The 22032-nt window shown below is 39.7% G+C and overlaps 2 protein-coding genes across 2 annotated transcripts; one reads left to right on the top strand and one right to left on the bottom strand.

The window, feature by feature from the left end:
- Positions 1-611: 611 nt before the first annotated feature.
- tp53i13 (tumor protein p53 inducible protein 13) lies at positions 612-7876 on the bottom strand. The gene is made up of 9 exons (XM_063494201.1): positions 7414-7876; positions 7205-7282; positions 6898-6933; positions 6423-6481; positions 5645-5723; positions 3521-3649; positions 2988-3188; positions 1869-2871; positions 612-1739 (listed from the first exon to the last, which is right to left on the bottom strand). Exons 1-9 carry the CDS (start codon positions 7528-7530, stop codon positions 1633-1635), a joined length of 1809 nt encoding a protein of 602 aa, XP_063350271.1. The 5' UTR covers positions 7531-7876; the 3' UTR covers positions 612-1632.
- A 2225-nt stretch (positions 7877-10101) lies between these two features.
- On the top strand, positions 10102-19558 carry LOC134641625 (cylicin-2-like). Its single transcript, XM_065471957.1, has 26 exons — positions 10102-10142; positions 10703-10848; positions 10990-11085; positions 11599-11676; positions 13541-13643; positions 13987-14027; positions 14353-14442; positions 14605-14688; positions 14783-14857; positions 15282-15371; positions 15483-15602; positions 15709-15810; positions 15904-16011; positions 16118-16234; positions 16398-16487; positions 16690-16726; positions 16825-16865; positions 17506-17548; positions 17637-17731; positions 17839-17955; positions 18034-18090; positions 18210-18263; positions 18470-18577; positions 18685-18783; positions 18883-18966; positions 19155-19558. Exons 1-26 carry the CDS (start codon positions 10121-10123, stop codon positions 19455-19457), a joined length of 2400 nt encoding a protein of 799 aa, XP_065328029.1. The 5' UTR covers positions 10102-10120; the 3' UTR covers positions 19458-19558.
- The last annotated feature ends 2474 nt before the right edge of the window (positions 19559-22032 follow it).

The raw sequence follows: 22032 nt of genomic DNA, 5'->3' as shown, positions 1-22032 counted from the left end.
CCTTATCGGTTGGACCAAGCCATGCACAGGTACAAACATTGACTCTTCAGCCAGACTTTAACACACACACACGCATGCACACACACATCAGATTCTCAGCCGTGACAGTGCACTGTAGCCTGTGCTGTCGCATTCCTGTGTTTCTTCACAGCTCAACAGTTTGGGAGATGGGAGAGTTATCTTTTAACAGAAGACAATTAAGAACTGTAAAGTAGGGAAAAAAACGACTTAAAAAGGTCAATCGTAATGGAAACTCATAAGCTGTACATTTGTAATAAAATAATAAAACAATTTAATTGTCCAGGGTTTGCCTGCATTTCTTTTTCTTACTAAATGGTTTTCCCCCTATATAGGAATTGTTGGTACATGTGCAAGGAGCGTTTCAGTTGCGATGATACTCGAGCCTTTCACTTTTGACAACAGATGATGCTGGTGGAAATGGAATAGAAAAAACGCTGCAGATGGTGCTAATCTGCACGTGTATGCAGGCAAAGTAAGCAGTAATTTAAAGCTAAATTTCTGCTTGGCTGGAAAGTAAAGCATGTCATTATTTCATGTTGTTGTCAGCTTTGTTTTTGCCCAAATTTAATATTTAATTTAATTGCCTTTACACATGTTTATACTTTTTTAAAAGGTAATTTTTAAAAGTATTGAGTAATAGTTCTACCTTCAAAAGTTGTTTACATATCAACATTCAGCCACAGCTGTAGCAAGTTTACATCAACAAGTGTTTGGGGGAACAAAAAAACAAAACCTGACCATCTTGCACTTAAAGTGGACCTGTTATGCTTTTTATTATTTTGAACTGGTAAATGTGCAATGCCAAATCAGCAAGCTAATGGACCATTTTAAGTACACAATCTGACTAAACCCCGTAATTTCTGAGGCATCTATGATGGGAACTGCAAAAGTACATTTGAGATCACAGCAAAAACTTTTCACTCTGCCTTCCATTGTGGTCTGGATCATCACAGTTCAACTCACGTTCTCTCCTCCTCCTTCAAAAAGACTGGATCATTTTGTTTTTTCCCCCACACATCTATTACTGATCTGGATGTTCTAACTTTACAGTTTTAATTTTAATCCAAGTACCTGTAGACTCACTCTTTACAAATCACACAATCACATCTCCAGAATGCAGCTATTCACATGTTTGTATGACAACACAAACATAGCGTTGCTTACAACAGCAACTTACATTTCGCATATCAAACCTTTACAGTTGAAAGAAACATTACTGTAAAACTAATTATGAAAACATTTTTAAGGCTTAAGAGGTTTTGGAACTATTTGGGGAATGGCTGGTTATAATTTAACTGTTCTTTTGGATAATAAAACATTTTTTTTTGTCCTTTCAATGAAAAAAAATATTGACATGTTAAAAATATGACATGTTAGGTCCTCTGTCAAATTACTTTGAGCCTGTTCATTGTGGTTGTAGGGCTGCTACAGTGTGTGTCATTTACAGCATTTAGGTTCTCTCAGATAAACTGCACACCGTAGGTGTAAGACAGCTACATGTAAGACGAGTCCAACATACATAACACACCCTTTTTCTTTTCCTTCAGGTCCCCTCTTCCCCCTCATCACTTGAGTTCACTCCAAACAGTATTGGGGGTGTTTCTTTCAGTTCTATGGACATTCATCTGAGCTGGAGGAGCTCGGCAGGAGAACGCATTCTTGCCTTCTGCCCCTTTTCCGCCTTCTCTTTGCAATTCGCAACCTTCTGCGGATCACATCTGGAAGAAAAAACATAACAGGAATAAGCTTGGCTTGTAACTCCACCTAAAAGAGAATGTGTATCTTTCACAAAAATTCTAATTTAATTAGGGCATAACAGCTCTATTCTTCATCCCTGATGACGTTACCTGCAACGCTGTCGTAGTCGTTGCTTGGGTTGTGCCAGTAAAGGCTCGGCGTGATCCTCCAGTGGCGGTACAGGCGAGTGTGAAGCACTGACAGAGTCAGGAGAACCAGCAGGAAGCCTAGCGCCGCTGCTGCCCACATCGCTTCGTCCGTCCTCGGGGTCCTTTGCAGCTCTTTACGTACAACAGCAGCAGCAGCTTGGGCCTCTGATCCCGAGGCCTTGGCACAGCCACAGTGTTCACCTGGTGTGCAGCTGTTGCAGTCACGGGTGATAGGCTGGCTGTGGCTGGCTGCCTGTGGATGCTGTTGTGCCTGAGCCTCTGACTGGGGTTTAGGCACGGAGTCGGAGCCGGTGCTTTCACTTTTTTGGTGAGATCCTGGGGCGCTGTGGATCTGTGTATGCTCCAGCTCTCTCTCCTTTACATCTATCACTTCATTATCCTCCATGTTGCCGTCAGATGAGTCGAGGATTTTCTCTTTAGAGTTGTCCACTTTGATATTGTGTTTAATAGAGTCTGTTTCCTTGAGAGCCAGGGCTTCAGGCCTGTCAGGAAAGGTGCGTTTACTGCTCACACCATGTGCAGAAACAGCAGAGTGGTTCAGTTTTCTGAGGCCTTTCTGAGCTTCTGTCTCAGACATATTTAAGGCCAAGGGAGCTGTGAGCCAGGGTTTAGAGGCTTGAGTTGGAACCTGAGGAGCTTCTCTGGAGCTAGAAAGATGAAAGCGTTTCCTCTGACCTGCTGATGATCCAAGCGTGCTGCTGTTATTCTGACCATCTCCTGACCGCTGAGGAACAGTTTCGGAGACATCTGCCATAGTGTTATTGCTCTCATTGCTGTCAACATTAAACTCTCTGTCTTTCAGGGCAGCTCTCATCTGCCTGGTTTTGCTTCCCACTTTTGTTTGTTTTGAGCGTTCGGTCTTCACGCTGTGCTCTAGTTCAGCCTCTGTGGCTCCGCTTAACAGAGAATAGATGGTCCGCTCACAACACTGCCTCAGGGAATCCTGCAATGTTAGTTATATCAGACAACTGAAATTACTCATTTATTTACTTGTCTGTACGTTAAAAAACATCACATAACTCAACAAAGCAAGCTCAATCTTGAGTCATGTTTCCTAACCTTCATTTTTGTTGTTTGTTCTAGCTGATGCAGCTCTGCTGACCAGGTCAGCAGCAGGGCATACTTCCTCATCTGTGTCACAGCATCAGACTCTTTTCTGGAAGTCTGACCTCTGTGATTGACCTCCAGCCAATCACAGACGTCTAAAGATGCGGCGGTGGACAGCTCCAAGGTGCGACCCCAGGACACAAAAGCTACAGGCTGAGCACAGAGCAGAGAAAACACATTCGGTAACTTCCCTTTTCCCAGAGGCTAAAAACTTATCTTGTACTTCATGATGCCATGAAGTACAAGACCATCACTACTGCCTGAGTGCTCTTAAAAAGGCCGTTTTTAACGAATAACTGACAATTCAATGACAGGACAACACCCTCAACAGTCTTCTTAAAGCAAACAATGCTTTTGCATCTTGTCTCTCCGAGATCCTGAGTTCCAATCTGAAATGGTATTAAATCTAACAAGCATCCGTGTTTAACATCCCAGAAGTCCAAAAAATTCTGATGAGAACAAAGGTTGATGAAAGTGTTTCTTACCATGTGTTTACTGAGCTGTGGGTGTGGGGTCATGATGTAGGACTGCAGACAGGAGCGAGCCAAGTCGGACAGGATCTGACGCTCGCGAGGCGGTGCACACGGATGGTAGAGCAAAACCGCCGCTCCATGCTACAAAACACAGAACACCGCACGTGTGACCAGAATCTCCCCATTATCCACCATTACTGCAGCATTCTATGTTTAATTTTCATTAACATCTGTGTACTCAAGTGCTTATAACAACATAAACATTGTATCAACATAACATTTTCTGATTAGTCCTTCTAATGTTGCTTTAAAAAAAAAAAAAAATCAATATTCTTATATTAATGTTCTCTCTGTGGAGAATGATAGCTGAGAACTAGCTGTGATCCACATTATATGCTGGCATATTACTGCAGGAGGTCAAATCTGTGATTTTCAAGGAAAATTCATGGTCAGTGTCAACCCTGCTACCAAGGGTCCAAACGCATAGAACATAACTGCTGGTACACTTGCCTGGTTTACTCTTAAGCTGCACTTAAAACTACACACCGTGTATCGACTGCAGTTTGATATGAACACGAGTTTCAGCTTGGATTTTTATAAAAGCTAATTTGTAACTCAAGAATTGGGTGTGTGTTCTACTGTCAACAACTGCCCGATTCCTCTGTGCTTTTCTCTACTGTATTCGGATTTTACAAGCGTTCCTTCCTAAAGCAGAAACCAAAAACAGGTAGGCGACTGACCTTCCCACTACACATTTTTACTTGTCACGATACAGAAGGCACAGGTGTATTAATGGTGGATGCCTTCCTTTTAGGAGAGGCCCTGGTTTGGTGCGGGCCGTACAAACTACACATTTTCCATACTGTTACAATTAAAAATGTTTGCTGTGATTAAAAAAGTTACATAAATAAATAAATGCTGAAACGTGCTTGTTTTGTTAATGAGTGATTTTAAATTGGCCATAGTTATGAATGTATAATACCCTAACCTATATTAAGAAATGGATGGATCGAGGAACGAAAAATAAAGAAATACTCCAGTCCTGCTATTGTTATTCATGGTATGGCTAGAAATGCTTCATGACAAAATGACAGTTTCTCTCTATTAAATGCAAAGAGTTTTGATCCTGAGCCAAAGATCACCATCCCCACAGTCAAGCACAGAGGTGGAAACTATGCTTTGGGACTGTTTTTCTGCTAAGGGTACAGGATGCCTTCACCACATTGACAGGTCAAAACACTTTATCTAAAAACTCTGCATTTTCTCTCATTTTACAGTTAGCTCCTCCCTTGTAGAAAATGCTGTTCTGCTACCAGTATGTCTATCCAGGTTTTTTTTTCTTTTTATTGCTGTCAGCAATCCCCCCTTTTTTAATGTTAATACACACAGGGCTAGAATTAAAAACACAAAACAAAAAGAAAGCTGGGTTGACTGATCTACGTGAAGGTGATAACTTCCTGTGACTGCTTAGCCTGAGCACTGATGTTAGAGTAAGTAACTCCAGATAACAAAAAGATATAGAGACCTTAGTTGCTAACGTTGTGTTTCACTGACTATGACATTAAATGAGCACACTGTATAACACTACGAGTGCACTGTCACCGTGATGATGATTAACCATAGGGAGGTGTGTTTAGGGTGGTTTTTATTTAGCAGTATAAAGTTACTCTGTTAGTTGTTAAACGCTAGTATTTGTGTAGCTGTGTGGAGTTATGGAGTGCTGTGTGCTTTAATGAACTTTAATGCACAAAACAGTGATACCCATAATTTTGCTGTACTTCAGTGAGGTGACAATAAAGGTTTCCTAACTGTTGGTTCTAAGTGATCCGCTGCTTGTTGTTAAAACAGTTTTGCAAACTAACTGAAGATGCTCCCCCGATATTAACAGGTTGTTACTATAAGCTTAAACGGCATACACTAGCGGAGGGGAAAAAAAGTAAGTCAATCAATAAAGTATGGCCTCAGGGTGGATGTGACCGAGTGCTGAAAAATACATGTCCTGAAAGTACTGCAAAAAGGCTCAGTTTACACAGAATACACAGGATGCACATATCTCTCCGATGAACAGACAAACTGATGTTTCAGAAGATACAAAGGCAGAGGCAGCAGCAAACCATCTGCAATACTGCAACTAACCTGCAAGTTATTGAGCCACCGCTGAGGAGGACAGTACAAGTACTCTCCGCTCTCTGCTCCTATTGGTCTGTATGCTCCACTGCAACACAAACACCAACACAGGTTAATGTCTTCAAGAGCCTTAACCCTTTCACGCATAGTGGTCACTACAGTGGACAGCTATTCAAAGGCTGTTTTCTTGCATTTGTGTCAGTGTTGATGGTATACTTGCACATAAACCACTACATTGGACACTGATGTGTCACTCCATACCCTGCCATCCACTGGTCGTTTAATGTTACTATAGATGCAAGACGTGTTTCATTGTAATTATTGTTATTTAACCCTGTCAGGCATGAATTATGAAAACCTCAATCAGGATTTTTTTCTTAAGTATTTTTATTCATCTTTTCATGCCTAAAGATGAAAAAAATACAGTGGTGGAACAAGAGAGCCAACACACCGATGTTCAGTTGAAAAATCTATAGCAACTGTGTGATGCTATCATGTCTATATGGACCAAATACTGAGGAATGTGTGCAGCACCTGGTTGAATCTACACCATTCTAGAGAATTAAGGTAGTTCTGAAGCCAAAAGGGGTCAAACTCGGTATTACCAATGTGTACCTCATAAAGTGGCCAGTGTGTTGCTTGCTTTAATGTAGTCAAACAATGCTTTTTGTGACAATACTAAGCTTGTGTATCTGTCAGCTCTTTGTACAAACAGAACTAATTGTGTGGCCGTCCAGTAAGGTGTTCTGCAGCTCTAGTGAACTTACTCACAAACCTTTACACTCACCTGTTGGGAATGCGGTGATAGTAGGAGATAGATTTATCCATGCATATTTGCCGAGCTGGCTGCAGTGAAAACATCAAGCACACAAGACAAACACTTAGTTAGCTTCTAGTAAATTTCACACAAATTACTTTTACTAAGCAAAAAAGCTGGTTTGGTTAACTCAATCTGAATCTTGTTGCAACTAACACACTTGCTTGGTAAAGCTTTTGAGCTATTACATGTACTGGTTTCAAATGTCAGCTGGGAGAGGCTCCAGCTCCCTCAGGACAGTACATGAGGAAAAAATGGTTAAGAAAATAAAAGAATGAATTGGTTTCAATTTTTGTGAACTATGAATGGGACGTGTTTGGAGTGTTATCCAGTTGCACTTTGATTTTAGGAGATAACCATGTCCTGCTTTATGTTTGGAGGGCCAAAGGTTGTGTAAAAAGTCCAGATATGAGATTCTTAAGTAAATTGCCTGGTGTTTACTCACCTCAGGATTGTACACAGTGTCAATACTCGGAAGTCTCTGAAACGAGGAATTAGAGGGAACACTTGTAATCTGGGAACAAAGCAACCCAAACAACTAACAGTGTGAAGCCGCAAGGTGATTTGAAGTGGGTCGAGCAGCTCTAACAGCTCATTTGCTGTGTGTGCAGGGTTTATCACAACAGTCTCATTCATATGATTGTTTGCATTTCCTGGCAACCGGTGTAAGTGCAGCACACCCCTCCCATATGAGCCACAGTGATTATGTTGGTGATGTGTTAGACTAAGGTGTATGATTTTTCCATGTTTACCTGAGTAAATTCTGGCCATGCAGACGCAGCACAGTCCCAATAAACAGCATCCGCAGGCAGGTCCCTGTCCAAAGAGAGCTATCTCACACACACACACACACACGTAAAATAAGTGCATTTTAATCACCAATACTAGGTTATAAACCACATGACTTAAAACATGGATGTCATTTACACCAGCAGACACACACAGGTAGTGAGATTTTTACCTTTCCATTATCACATCCTTGCCCCAGAGATCCGAAGACATCGCACCGACCCACACTGACCCACAGCGCTGCCAGCACAGTCACCGTCAGCGGAGGGGACGTCGCTTCTCTCGGCATGACGACGACCAGTCAGTCGAATTTAGCTAGAAGTCATAGCGCACCGTAGGTCCTCCACGTACAGAGTGGCCGAAGAAGTGACCCTTTAAAATGCCCCAAAACACAAAATGTGTTTGGTACAGAAACATGACCAAAGAGCGGTGAGACGTGCGGATGAGGGTCAACAAAGTAACCGTCCCTCTGTGCCGGCTGTCCGCTAGCAAGCGAGCGTTAGCTAGCTCCTCTACATTATGAAGTTAAACTAGACTGACAAACTCACGATTTAAAACACAAAAAACGTAAATAAAAGAAAGCGTATTTCCATCCTTCGCCAGAGTTTGGTATACAACCTAAGCTACAGCTACACGCTGTAACTTCTTCCGGATAAATTTCAAAATAAACCTGCTGTCTTCCGTTGACCTTACCTAAAGTTGCTTCTCTTTCCCCATATTAGTTGTATTTAAGAGGAAATTTAAAAATATATATATTTAAAATGTATTTTGATTATTATTTTTTAATCTTCAAGCGGTATTGTGAGACTTCATTTCGCCCTTATTTAAGCCCCCATTTCCGAAACTCAAGCCTGTAGCCTTTTTAGCTAACTTCACTGACCAGTTGTACTACGGAAGCGACGAAGGAACAGATTAAGAGGTATCAAACACGCGGCTCGGGGACCCGTGAAAAGGCCTGTGTTGTCCCGCTGACTAACTAACTGCAAAGTGTGAAAATTGCAGTAAAGTCCTTACAGTCCTCTGAGCCACGTCTCACTTTATTGGTTTATTGAAGATGTGCAAATATGCATGGAAAAAAGTATATAAGGCAAAAAGACTTTGTATGATAATAACATATATGAAAGTCAATATTTGAGATGACCACTTTTATTCTTTACAACAGCCTGAACTCTCTTAGCCAAGCTTTCTTGTCATTTCTTACATTGCCTATTCTTCTCCGGGCCTCTTGAAGGGCATTAAATGCTCTTATTTGAATGCTGGCTTCGTTTTTTTCTGTTCTTTGTCAAGCTGATCCCACACTGCTACAGTAATATTGACGCCCAGGCACTGGGGAGGCCAGTCTATGACTGAGGGTACCCCACTCTATGTTTTTGATATCAAGATATGTTTTCTTCTGCATTGGCAGTGCGTTTGGGATCATCGTCATGTTGAAAAAATGAAGCTGTAATGAATCAGATGCTTTCCAGTTTGAACTGTAATTTTCCATGTTCATAATTCCATTATTTTCATCAAGCTTCCCAACACCACTGGGTGAAATGCAGCCCCAAGCATGACACTCACTGTCATGCGTCGCTTGCTACTACCTGCTACTACTTCTTTTGTTCAGTTTACTCAGATTTGTTTTAACGATACACTGCACGCCATGCTTAGATATACCAACATCCTCACTAATAGCTCTTAGGGAATCAACAACAAATTGTTTTTGCAACAGGCTGCTACTAACAAAGTTTCTAAAGATACAATTTTAAAATATTGTCTGTTATGTGTAGACATAACATCGATTCATCCCTTGAGTCGGGTACATTTTTTATGCTTGAATAATTCCCAGCTCAGCGTTAAGTGGGTTTAAAAAGAAACTTCTAAAAAGGGTCTGTACAAGGACTGGACTGAAAATGGGTGGGAAAAAACCTTTGAAAGACTTTCGGAAAGCACTATTGCATTTTACTGCATTCTAGCATTTGGCAAAACTTTTAATGGGGCAAATTGCATTTGGACTCATGATTTTAGTTTTTTTTAAGCATTTAAACATCTTCAGAATGCACTTTGTTGCACTTTAATAACATTTTAACAACACAAGTACTTCCTTTTTAAATAATGTTTCTCAGTTTATTTTTATTTTTCTCACTCCAGATCAAAAAGATTGTATGTGGCCCAGGAACACCCCTGCTTAGCAGAATGTTGTGGTTTTAACCATGATCCTCCACTAGGAGGCGACATAGCAGCAACATGATTAAATCACCTCTCTCTCTCTCTTTCTATTTTTTCCTTTAATGCTCCACATTAAAGGCAAAGAGCTTTATTCCCCTAAACCTATTCCTACATTTTGGAATCATGGATAGTTAAAATTGGTTTTTGATAATTCCCTGCTTTGACCTGCTAGAACAATGGCAATCCTTCTCCTTCTGCAACACTATCCAATTTTTTTAATTCATGCAGATAATGCACACAGGCTACAGTCCAGTCATAAAACTAGCACCACCTGTTTGCACAGGTAAAACAGCCTTTCAAGCTGTGTAAGTCTCATAACACAAACAGATGGTGACAGTCAAATACAATGCATGTAAGCAGCTTTCTGAATAAGACTGAGGCAAATAAATACAATTTAGAGAATTAAATCAGATAATCAGCTATCCTCTTAAAAGACAACCGTGAACTTTTCGTGGTGAAAAATAAGTAGTGGGTACAATAAAAGATGACAGTCAGTGACCTTCTTTTAAAGTGACCTTTATTTTGAAACCGATGTGGGGAAGTTTCTGCTTTTGGCCCTCCCTGTTACTCCACCCCAGGGCTCCACACACCCACACCTTGTTATAAATGTGATCAGGTGGCTTTGTCAGATGAGACCTGGACTCCTGGACAGAGGAGAGAACTGGACCGAAATGGAGTCCACCCTCCTCAAAGGTTTGCTATTTGTTAACTGGCTTGTTTCTTTTTTCTTTTACAGTTTGAAAAGTGTGGATTAAATGTATTTATTTTTGGATAATGCCTTTTCTAATGTGCAGAATAACCACTGCAGAGAGATTGCAGCTGATGCACTCCTACTGCTTTATATTTGTAGACAGCAGGCTCTTTTTAAACCTTCCTTCTGCTGTCAGGGGTGTGGCACTTCCCCAAATTGTTAATTATTAGAGTATTCACTGATTTATAGCCAAAGGCTCTATAAAGTATATGCAGGCACAGTTTTAGTGTTGATGCCTGATTTTTAATTTCTGAGTTTTAACCTGGCTGTTCTTTTAAGGAAGTTGGATAACAAGGAAGTCCTGGCATATGATGCTGTCATATGTGTTTTTAATTTATTTTAATATTTTATTCAAAGTGCACGTTAAAAATTGGCTGATAAGACAGATGATCCTCAATAAAGTTTGTATATACAGATTACTCATTTAGTTGAGCGTTCAGAGAAATTGATGTCTTTCAGGCAGATATTTGTAACACTGCTCACCTGAATTGTTTAACTGCAGGTGGAGGAGACACTGCAGGTGTCCAGCCTGCAGCGGTGCCCTCTGGCGGTTCGCAGCCCCCGGCTGAGGTAGAAGAGCCTGCGGAGCTGGCCAAGACGCAGGGAGACAAGACTCAGACCGGGAAACCTGCAGGAACAGGAGATGAGGTGAGCAGGAGAAACAAAGCACACACGTTGTGACTTCTCCATTATCTAATGATAGTGAAGCAATTAAAGCAGCTCTGTTCACAGGCTCAATTTCGCCACTGAAGATAACACATCTACTTTCTCCTCTCTTGCGTTTACCAGGAGATGTATTCACTCGACAGCTCTCCAGACAGTGAAGATGAGGGTATCGGCAAGAAAGAAAAGAAGAAAAAGAAGGTGAAAAAGAAGAAGAAGAAAGTAAGTGTGGCAGAGTTCAGTAAAGTGAACTACCGATGAAAACGGTATTGATTGTATTTGGAATTTTTTTTCTGTAAATATTTTCTGGTATCTACTAAGATGACTCAGCAGTTTTTTAGGGCGTTGCACATGTGGTGTTGAAATCATGAGTTACAGCTTCTTACAGAGGAGTGGAGTACAGTGATGGCTGCACCCAGTCAAACAGGAGAGAATTGTTTGTTCCATGTGTGGCTCAACTGTCGCTTTTTGCACAAGTGGTTAATGACATAGCAGGGATAGGTGTGTGCATGTGTGCTTGTTTGTGGAGTTTTCCTTTATATGTGTTGCCAAGTGCCTGAAGGGGCTCTTTCATATGCAATCACATACACAACCTGCCCTCGTATGACAGAAACTCACTGGGGCGTGTTGGCCGTGACTCATTCCTTCTCATGTATCGTTTCATAAACAAAATGTTGCGTACATAAACTTCTGTACGTAAAATTAAGCACTAATATTCTCCTTCTTTCTCAACAGAGCTCCAGCTCCTCCTCATCATCATCATCTTCTTCATCTTCATCTTCCTCCAGTAGCTCCTCAGACAGTGATAGTGAGGTAAGTTGCAGATTGGCATGTGCTGATCAGGGTTTGAAGAGGAAAATTATTTGTTCAACAAAAATCTAAATAAATGAGATCTTCACATGTGGAGCCATGGAAGAAAAACTCTTCTCAAACAGCCACTTCAACTTTCAGACTGAATGCCTCGTGTTATTTCCAACCACTATTTGATATGCAGGTCACAGTTTGTCACACATCACTTGTAACACTGGGGCATTTTTAACTAGTCAGTGTGAGCAAAAGTGTGCACCAAAATGTTGCTGATGCATCCATGCAGAGCACTTTGTGTTTATTGGTAAATTGTAGTTTTGCTGATATAGTGACAAAACAGTTTTACCCGCACACCCACATGCATGACACACACATCTACACCTAACCACAGATCCTGTGATGGGTCTTTGAGAGCCTTTTTTTAAAAGCTCCTGCTAAGGTCAGGCATCCAAAACAGTTTTCTGAGGGCTGTCCAGAGCGCTTTTGTTCTCAGTATGTTGACACATGAGACACAAAGTCAAACACAACAGCAGACCCTTGACAGAAGTAGGTTGTGATGATTGATGGCTGATCTAGAGCCTTCAATTCTAATGTAATAAATCTGAAAAAGTGTGTAATTTCTGTGATCATGTGACTGATCTGTTTTCATTAGAATTTTCACCTTTATTAATAGATTCTGGTTTTAGGAGAAGCCAGGGTTTTCTTGCTCACATGTAGCTTCTATGGGCTCTATGTGCTTATTACCAAGTAGAAAAACATGACTCCCTTGCAGTTCCTTGCCTGCTCTAACCTGTCATTTACCAGGTGCTGCCATTACATGACTTAGTCATGACAACATTGCTTGCAGTCATTAATTCTAGCCATCTTGATGTTTGCTTAGGAATGTGAATACCCTTCCAAACACTTAGAGAGTTTTGCAGTTTTGTTTATGTAAATCCTTACGAAAAGCAGCTATACAAAGTCCTTGGCTAGAAGCACAATTTCAAATCGGCTCACATGGGATTGATGGTCCCGTTTAATTATGTATCTGCCTTAGGTAAGGATACTGTCTAAAAATGCCGTCTGTTCAGTGAATATTTAGGGTGGATTGAATCTAAAAACTGCATTTTTATCCTGTCTCTCAGCAAACTGATAGATAAGCACGCCAGTCTTCTCCCTGCTCTTGTCAATTTCAGCCCTTAAAATATCTCAAGGAGCACACAATGACTCACAATTCCAGTTTTGTCTAGTTTTCCAATTTTGCAACTTTTAGATGACTACAGTCATATGATGACATGATGTGGGTGTAAAGTCTGGAGACTCAGGAAAAGCCAGTTATTTTGCTATTGCATGATTTTAAGATAAAAAGACAAAGGTCAAAGACACAAAGGATAAACATTTCAAAGCAACAACCAGTTAACCACCTACTGGGTCACCTCTGATAGGACTTAACAACTGATGAGCTTTATTGTGACTTTATTTAACTTACTGAAGTAGAAGGTCTCAAAAATAAGTATACAGAGCAGCAGAAATGATTTCTCAACAGGCAATAGGCTTTAATGTCCTGATCTGAAATGACAAACTATGTGAGAGGAACACGCCCATTAACAATGATATCTTTTGGATCTCATCCAGCTACCGATAAGTTGTGTCTGAGAAAGTTATGTGTCTTATCATGAGAATACAATAACATATCAGTTGTATGCATGCTTCCATGCATCACTGCTCATGCATGGTTATGCATGGATGTGCATACTGTGAGTTGGTTTTGACGTCTGATTTTGAATCCTTCTCCTGAGTCTTTTTTATTAATACAAATGTAACACTGCATGAATACACGCGAAATAAAAATGCATTTACGAAACAACTGCTGTTCAATGTTTCCTGGCAGGATGAAAAGAAAAAGAAGAAGAAGAAAAAGGAAAAGGAAAAGAAGAAGAAAAAAGACAAGGAGAAAGAGTATATCCATGACAGTGTCGTCATATCTCAGGCTGGTAGGTGATCTACGCTATTTCACGATGACAGTTTGTTCTTGATTTCTGCTTTGCAGGATCTCCTCGATGATTCAATTAAATCAATCGGGTAGTTCGTTTAATTTGCCGTTCACAAACAGATACTGAACATTCATTGGGTTATCGTGGAGTAGTGCTGAGGTCAGCTCACAAAGCCAGAATGGTGGCTGTGTCTAGATCCCCTTTATAACAACATGTCCTAAACCATCCTGCAACCCTACATTCTGTGATCATAGTAGACCAGCTGTTTACATAACAATATGTGTTTTTGTTTCCAGAATGATTAAACTAATGCACTGCATTTTGTTGCATTCAATCTTACCAGGTTCCAATAGCCAAATAAAACATGCAGACGATCTTGGTCAGGTGAGAAACAACTCAAGTCTGTAATTTTATACATTGCATTGCTAAAGAGGTCGACGTTCCAGTAACACCTGTGGTATAAAGAACAGTTTTATTAATCGACCAACATGTTTTTTCATCAGGATTTCATCAGATTCATGAGAAATGTATTGCATACCATAATTTAAATGCCGTACATGTTTAGCAGAGAAAAAAATTCTTAATTTGAATCAATCATATAGGTCCTGTGTACCGATCCACCAATCCACTCAGTTGTGTGAAAAAACAGAGCACAATACATCAAAACATTCCAAACTTATCATTGTAATTTTTTTTTTATTTGTCTCAGGATTTTAGCTCATCAGATGACGAGGATGACAAGAAGAAGGAAAAGAAGAAGAAGAAGGAAAAGAAGAAGAACAAGGAAAAGAAGAAGAAAGTGGGTTTAATTTCCCCTCCAAAACTGGCAAATTTTACGACGACTAATTGTTTAATAAGACTATCAAATTTCAACATACCATAAATGACAAATGACAGAGACAAAGGATAAGTATATGGTAGACTATGTTAATGAATATGTATTATACGTCCTCTGTCCTAGGAATCTTCTTCCTCATCATCTGATAGTTCATTATCTGACAGTGAGGACGAAAAGAAGAAGAAGAAAAAGAAAAAGAAGAAGAAGGTGTGAAACTCACCATTGTCACCACATGTATGTAACTCTGAGGAAAAAGACAGAGAATGATTTATACTTAATACTTTTTATTCCTTTCTCACAGCAATCCAGCTCTTCTTCAGATAGCTCTTCTTCATCTTCTGACAGTGAAGATGACAAGAAGAAGAAGAAGAAGAAGGTATGAACATCACTATTGTCACCTGCCTGATGTGTCTGTGTTAATGTGCAGACAGAAATAGATTTTATGGTAAATGGTAAATGGCCTGTATTTATATAACGCTTTTACTAGTCCCTAAGGACCCCAAAGCGCTTTACATATCCAGTCATTCACCCATTCACACACCGGTGATGGCAAGCTACATCGTAGCCACAGCCACCCTGGGGCGCACTGACAGAGGCGAGGCTGCCGGACACTGGCGCCACCGGGCCCTCTGACCACCACCAGTAGGCAACGGGTGAAGTGTCTTGCCCAAGGACACAACGACCGAGACTGTCCAAGCTGGGGCTCGAACTGGCAACCTTCCGATTACAAGGCGAACTCCCAACTCTTGAGCCACGATCAGGCAGTTTATATGTGAATACTTTTTATTCCTTTCTCACAGGACTCCAGCTCCTCTTCTTCTGATAGTGAGGATGACAAGAAGAAAAAGAAGAAGAAAAAAGACAAGAAGCAGAAGAAGAAGAAGAAGAAGGTATTCCCCGTCTTTCTTAATTTTCAAGTGAATAAAGTATTTTACTTCTGTGTTAAAACTCATTAATTAAAGAGATTTTTGTGTGTTAACTATATTTTTTTCCTTTCACAGGACTCCAGCTCCTCGTCTTCTGATAGCTCTTCTTCTTCATCCTCTTCTGACAGTGAGGATGACAAGATGAAAAAGAAGAAGAAGAAAAAGGACAAGAAAAAGAAAAAGAAAAAGAAGAAGGTATTGTCCAAGGGTCTTAATTTTCAAGTGACTAATCTCTCTATTTCACTTGTGTTTAAAAGTTCATTAAGACTTTTTTGTTTTAAATACATTTGTTTTTCCACAGGACTGCAGCTCAGATAGCTCCTCTTCTTCATCCTCTTCTGACAGCGAGGATGACAAGAAGAAAAAGAAGAAGAAGAAAAAGGACAAGAAGAAAAAGAAGAAGGTAATGCCTGAGGTTCTTAATTTTCAACTGACTAATTTCTGTATCACAGTTCATTGATGATAATTTGTTTTAAATATATTCATTTTTCCACAGGACTGCAGCTCAAATAGCTCCTCCTCTTCTTCTTCTGACAGTGAGGATGAGAAGAAGAAAAAGAAGAAGAAGAAAAAGGACAAGAAAAAGAAAAAGAAAAAGAAGAAGGTATTGTCCAAGGGTCTTAATTTTCAAGTGACTAATCTTTATATTTCACTTGTGTTTAAAAGTTCATTAAGACTTTTTTGTTTTAAATACATTTTTTTTTCCACAGGACTGCAGCTCAAATAGCTCCTCTTCTTCATCTTCTTCTGACAGTGAGGATGAGAAGAAGAAAAAGAAGAAGAAGAAAAAGGACAAGAAGAAGAAGAAAAAGAAGGACAAGAAAAAGGTAAAACAGATGTGGATGTTTGTTGTCCTCTTACATTCATATGACGTTACAAAATATACAGTCAGTATCCAGGCATGAACAATTAAGAAGAAACCCTTACCATAGGGGTTTCATTTCTTTATTTAAACAACAAGATGAATTATATTTCTTTTCCTTAATACAGGATTCCAGCTCTTCATCTTCATCCTCATCTTCTGACAGTGACAAGGAGAAAAAGAAAAAGGACAAGAAGAAGGAGGACGATGAGAAAAAAGTAAAGTAACTTGTGTTTGTGTTTAATAAAAGCATCAGTCCTGTTGCTCTGTGACCCACCCACAGTGAGCACATTTACCCTTGCACTGGCTTTTCACCATCAGGAAATGATTCCTAACAATTCAGCTTTTATCATTTTGAAAGTTTATGAAGTTTATTTCTTTAGCTTAACTGTGTGCGTGTGCTTCTGTGTCTTCTTTCAGGATGAAGAGCAGAGTGATATTGTTCTGTCAGCAGCAGGTGAGTGTTTTCTACTTGCTCTTGTGCACAGTAATATAAATCACAGTAGCCAAACATTTATGTTGATCCTTTTGGTTGTCTTTTCTCCATTTTTGTAGGTGGTGTGATTCCAGGACCAGATGAAAAGGTTGCTGGCAAGGTGAAATATTTGCTCACGCATACGTTTTCACACTACACCTGCATGCACAAACTCAATACGTGTAAACAAAAGAGCGACAGCTCCTGGCTCTAAAAAAAATTAAGCCGATGCAAACTTATTCTCGATAATTTTTCTCGGTTGCCAGTTTCAGGTTTAAGTAAGCACTGCATGATGTTCCTTTTATATATTATGATTGCCCTGTTGGACTCAGAAAAGATGATAAAGCTGAATATGGTTCGGTGCAAATTTACTGTGTGGCTGTCAAGTTGCTAGCCTAGATAAGAAGTACCAGGATAGCTAAAGATGACTGTGCACAAGAGACAAAAGCTTGAGAGATTAATGGAGCCGACAGGTTTTTGGGATCAGCCTCAAGTGGCTAACAGAAGACCTACAGTTTTTTTTGTTTAATTTTTCTTGCTCTGGAGTTTGCTGCTTCATTGAAAAGATGATTCCAAAGGAGTTTTCAGTATCCTTGGTTTCTCCCCATGTTGAGAAAAATTAAATGTTTACAGCTGACTCAGTGCTTTAGGGAGCCTACAAACACGAGTGGTCACATCATGGTGACCACGTCCTTGTTTTTATATAGAAAGGCATGACAGGAAGAAAAAAATATAATAATTACATTCCTTTCCCATGACAGCTTCAAACTTCAGACGATTGCAAAGTCTCCTCTACATTGGCTGGTATGTATGCCTCTCTAGCTCTTACATAGATCAAATAGCATTGATGGCATTGGCAATGGTATTGATGGCAATGATGTTTCCTGTCTAGCGGGGGGAGTAGAGGCAGTACCTGAGGATGGCAACCTGAGTGATGATGAAGGAGAAGGAGGGGAGGAGAAGGACAAAAAGAAGAAAAAGAAAAAGGTAAAAGATTGCCAGCTACCCATACAGAACTCTAATAACAGTACTACTACTACTAATATATACTAATAATAACAAATTAAACTTGTAATTGTTCAACTCTTTTACAGGATTCCAGCTCCTCTTCTTCTTCTTCCTCTGATAGTGAAGATGAAAAGAAGAAAAAGAAGAAGAAAAAGAAAAAGAAGCAGACGAAGAAAAAGAAGAAGAAGAAGAAGAAGAAGAAGGTGGTTAGAAAAAGTCTAAATATATATTTTACAGAAAATCGTGTATTTCTGTTACTGACTGACTGATGCACTTTCTAGGATTCTAGCTCTTCTGATGATAGCTCCTCTTCTTCCTCTGATAGTGATGATGACAAGGTGAGAAGAACATCTACAAATATCGCCATTTTCGTCTTTACAAATACATTTGCCGCACTCAAAATTATGAAAGATAGAAGATTGCACAATTTAAATTGAGTCTTCTTTTTCATATTTAGAAAAAGAAGAAGAAGAAGAAGAAGGACAAGAAGAAGAAGAGGAAGAAAAAGAAGGTGAGGGGCCATCCACTTTAAGGTTTTAGATTGACTTAATGAGTTTTATTCAAAAAGTTTCCAAAGCTTATTGGACAAGTCACAACACTTGTGAAAGTCAAAAAAACCCTCAAAACAACAACAACAACAAAAAACAGATGTTGGCAAATGGAGGATAAGCTACTGTAATTCCTCTAAATGAAATATGTTCCTTGTTTTTTGTCCAGGATTCTTCTTCTTCATCAAGCTCCTCAAGCGATTCTTCTAGTGATGATGATAAGAAGAAGAAGAAGAAGAAGGATAAGAAGAAAAAGAAGAAGAAAGACAAGAAAAAGGTAAAGAAGAGTGGACTCACTGTCTCCTCCTCCTTTGTATATTTTCAAAACTCTGGTTCCTATCCGTCTTATGATTGTGTAACCTCACTATCATATTTACATCCCAGGATTCCAGTTCCTCTTCGGTTTCTTCTTCCAGCAGTGATGATGACAAGAAGAAGAAAAAGAAGAAGAAGAAAGACAAGAAGAAGAAAGACAAAAAGAAGGTAGTTCTTTCCTGTGTGATGAAAAAAAAATGTGTCTCTGCTCATTTTGGTAATCATGTTTGTGAGTTGATGAGTTTCTAACGCTTCCTTTCTGAGCAGGACTCAAGCTCCAGTTCAGGCTCCTCTGGTAGTGACAGTGACAAGGAAAATAAAAAGGAGGAGAGTGAGAAAAGGGAGGAACAGGTAAAATGACCTGTAACATAACATGCTAATATCATCAGATTATATGAAAGAAAAATGACAAATAATAATTTTAGTGTTATTCTTTTTTACCGAAGTTTTGGCTTCTCGGGAAGTGAAATCAATAGAAACAACAAAAAAAGCTTTTAATCTAAAAATGTTCAAAATGGATTGTTAATGTTCATTTCCAGGACCACCTTGATGGTGAGCAAAGCAGCCACCCTAAAACCAGCATTTCAGCCTCAGGTGGTGGTGGACCTTCTGCCAGCTCCAAGCCAAGTGATACTCCCAATGTGTCTCTTACATCTCCTGCCTTGAAGCTGGATCCTGTGAGTTCTTCAGCTGCCACCAAGCCATCCCTTGTAATCAAACGTCCCAGCTACATGGAGAGCCTGATGGGCACCCCGAAGAAGACTGGAGACAGCACGACACACTCCACTAGTCACCTCACCTCAAAGGATCTGCTGTCAGGGCCCAGACCTTACCAATATTAAGATGTCATAGATCTTAGTTATCAGCCAAAATCTGGCCTACATTACACTGGAAGCACTTAAATGTAATCATGAATGCTTTAATGATGTTACCTTGGGTCATGATTTCATTGGAGGATCAGTAAATTTTACAAAATAAATACACTGCTTGATTAGAGAGGATTCTGAGAAAAGATTTGTGTTTTTAAAATTGACAAGTTTACAATTGACAATTGTAAACTTGTCAATTGGTGGAGGAAATGTCAATTTATGATCACAACAGGTTAAAGGTTTGAGAAATAAAAGAGCATGAGTTCATGTTTGTGGTTTGTGTTTGCTGTTATTATTACCAGTTGGTGCATCAGCACTTTCTACTAGAGGCTGCTTTCATTATAAGCAGTAAATTCTATATCTACAGTTAATTACAATGTAAATATTTTATACATGTAACTACTCTAAACTACTGCCAGGAAATACAAATTATAAAAGATAAAAGGAGTTGCTTTATTCTTTAGCAACTCCATTCAATTTCTGAACCACAATTGATCACCTCTGTTACTCCTTGACATAGAAAGCGGTATGCACTGCACTGATTACTAGGTTGAGCATATGGTTTTAAATGTGTGTTGTACTGTGTCATTTTTGCACCCATGTGGACCATGTGCCCCAGTAATTATGGTTGCCCGAATTTATGTTACAGTGGGACACAGTTGTGACACGCGCAGGTGTTCCCCCAGACCCAATGGCTTTTGCTGCTGCACGAAGTTAAGAGCAGAGCAGCAAAAACCATATGTCTTTCAGAAAGCAGCAGTGCCATTGTCACACAGTATTTGAGATTCCAATATGTATGTGTATCTATACATGGAATTAACCTCAAATATATTAAATGAAAGCCTGCATATATTGAATTAAAACTCAAATATAGTGAATGAATAAATCGAATGAATCCTGAATATATAGAAAGAAAGTCTGAATATATTGCATAAAATTTATGTTACAGAGGCTCTGGTGCCATCTTCTGTTTTAGATGTGTAATATTATAGCATGTGACATAACTACAGGTCATGGAAATCACTGCACAGGCTCAGGACCACTTCCAGAAATCATTGTCTGTGAGCACAGTTCACTGTGCCATCCACAATTGCAGGTTAAAGCTCTATCATCCAAAGAAGAAGACATATATGAACATGATCTACCTCTTCTTTAAAAGATCATGGAAGAGTTGAAAACTATTCTGTAGTCAGAATAAGCAAAAGAAAAGTAAAAACAGGAAGTAACACAAAGTAAAACTCACAATAAAATAAAGAACAAGACAGAGAGCCATTCGAAGACAAAGACATAAAACAGAAGGAAGACATAGAGGGGGAACACAAAGATCTAAAAAGGAGGAATAAGAACCTCAAAAAAATACTGGAAACCACCTCTCAGCCTCCCAGTAGACACATTCACATTTCAATGAGAAAATCCTGTATCGCCTTGTTCTCAAGTTTTTGTATTAACAAGATTTTTTTTTATTCACAAGATACATAAACTTAGGTGTCCACACCAACCGCCCTCCTATCAAACTTTTACTGCTGCGAGGTAATAAAAACCAGAGCTAAATAAAGTCCAAGAATTCACAATTACTGCTTAAACGGTAAGTCACAAACAGGCATCCACAGCCCCATGAAAAGTAAACAAAAACTCTGAACACTAGGGTAAGGATAAATTTATGAGCCCCCCAAAACACACACACACACACACACACACACACACACACACACACACACACACACACACACACACACACACACACACACACACACACAAACAAACAAAGAAACAAACAAACTGTGAAGATGTCTGTGAACGTTCTCAGTCATCCAGGTCATCGTGGAGATGGAAAGAAAAGCGTCTAGACGAGTTTCCTTGAAGACGTTTCACCTCTCATCCCAGAAGCTTCTTCAGTTCTAAGAGCCCATAGGGCTTAAAATCTGGGACTGTCCTCCAATTGCTTTTAGAACTGAAGAAGCTTCTCGGATGAGAGGTGAAATATTTTCAAGGAAGCTTAAAGAAGTCCAGACACTTTTCTTTCCAAGCTCCTTAGAAAACTAAGGAGATCTAGTAAAGGCTGTAACAACCGGAAATTAAATCAAACCAGCAATCTTACACTTTCAACAGTAGAAAACATAATGTGTTCACAAGAACCCTAAACACTGGAACCATGTCAGAAAGCACCCATGTGGCTTGTTGTGCTTAAACACAGCTGGTGTTTTACCCCACATAAATTAAACGGAGCTTCTTCTAAGATCCTCTGTCGAAAAACAGAGAAACAAGGTATATTACATATCCATCTATCCAATTCATTTTCTTCCGCTTATCAAGTTCATGGTCAGGATGGTAGGAGGGCTGGAGCTTATCGGAGCTGATGTGGGAGAAGCAGGTGGACGGTGGACAGGCCAGCGAGCAGGGTTATGTATCAAATACGCATAAATAAGAAATATAACACTATCTCACAACGTCTCCCACTCACCTCACCGCAAGAACGAACTGCGTTTGCGGGGCGTGGTGTGGTGTTGATCACGTGACTTAGGTGCGGTCGGTCATTCCAGATTTCCTG

Source organism: Pelmatolapia mariae, linkage group LG14 (genome assembly GCF_036321145.2).
Source record: "Pelmatolapia mariae isolate MD_Pm_ZW linkage group LG14, Pm_UMD_F_2, whole genome shotgun sequence".
NCBI lineage: Eukaryota > Metazoa > Chordata > Actinopteri > Cichliformes > Cichlidae > Pelmatolapia > Pelmatolapia mariae.
This window is presented reverse-complemented; position numbering and strand designations above follow the sequence as displayed.

Bases quoted from the DNA above. Each gene is read 5' to 3' on its own strand.
- tp53i13 (XM_063494201.1), bottom strand. From the start codon at position 7,530: ATGCCGAGAGAAGCGACGTCCCCTCCGCTGACGGTGACTGTGCTGGCA. The intron at 6,934-7,204 runs GTAAACATGGAA...TCCTCGTTTCAG, and splicing joins CATGGCCAGAATTTACTCAG to AGACTTCCGAGTATTGACAC. The intron at 3,650-5,644 runs GTTAGTTGCAGT...TGTGTTTTGTAG, and splicing joins GGTGGCTCAATAACTTGCAG to CATGGAGCGGCGGTTTTGCT.
- LOC134641625 (XM_065471957.1), top strand. From the start codon at position 10,121: ATGGAGTCCACCCTCCTCAAAG. The intron at 14,689-14,782 runs GTGTGAAACTCA...CCTTTCTCACAG, and splicing joins AAAAGAAAAAGAAGAAGAAG to CAATCCAGCTCTTCTTCAGA. The intron at 14,858-15,281 runs GTATGAACATCA...CCTTTCTCACAG, and splicing joins AGAAGAAGAAGAAGAAGAAG to GACTCCAGCTCCTCTTCTTC.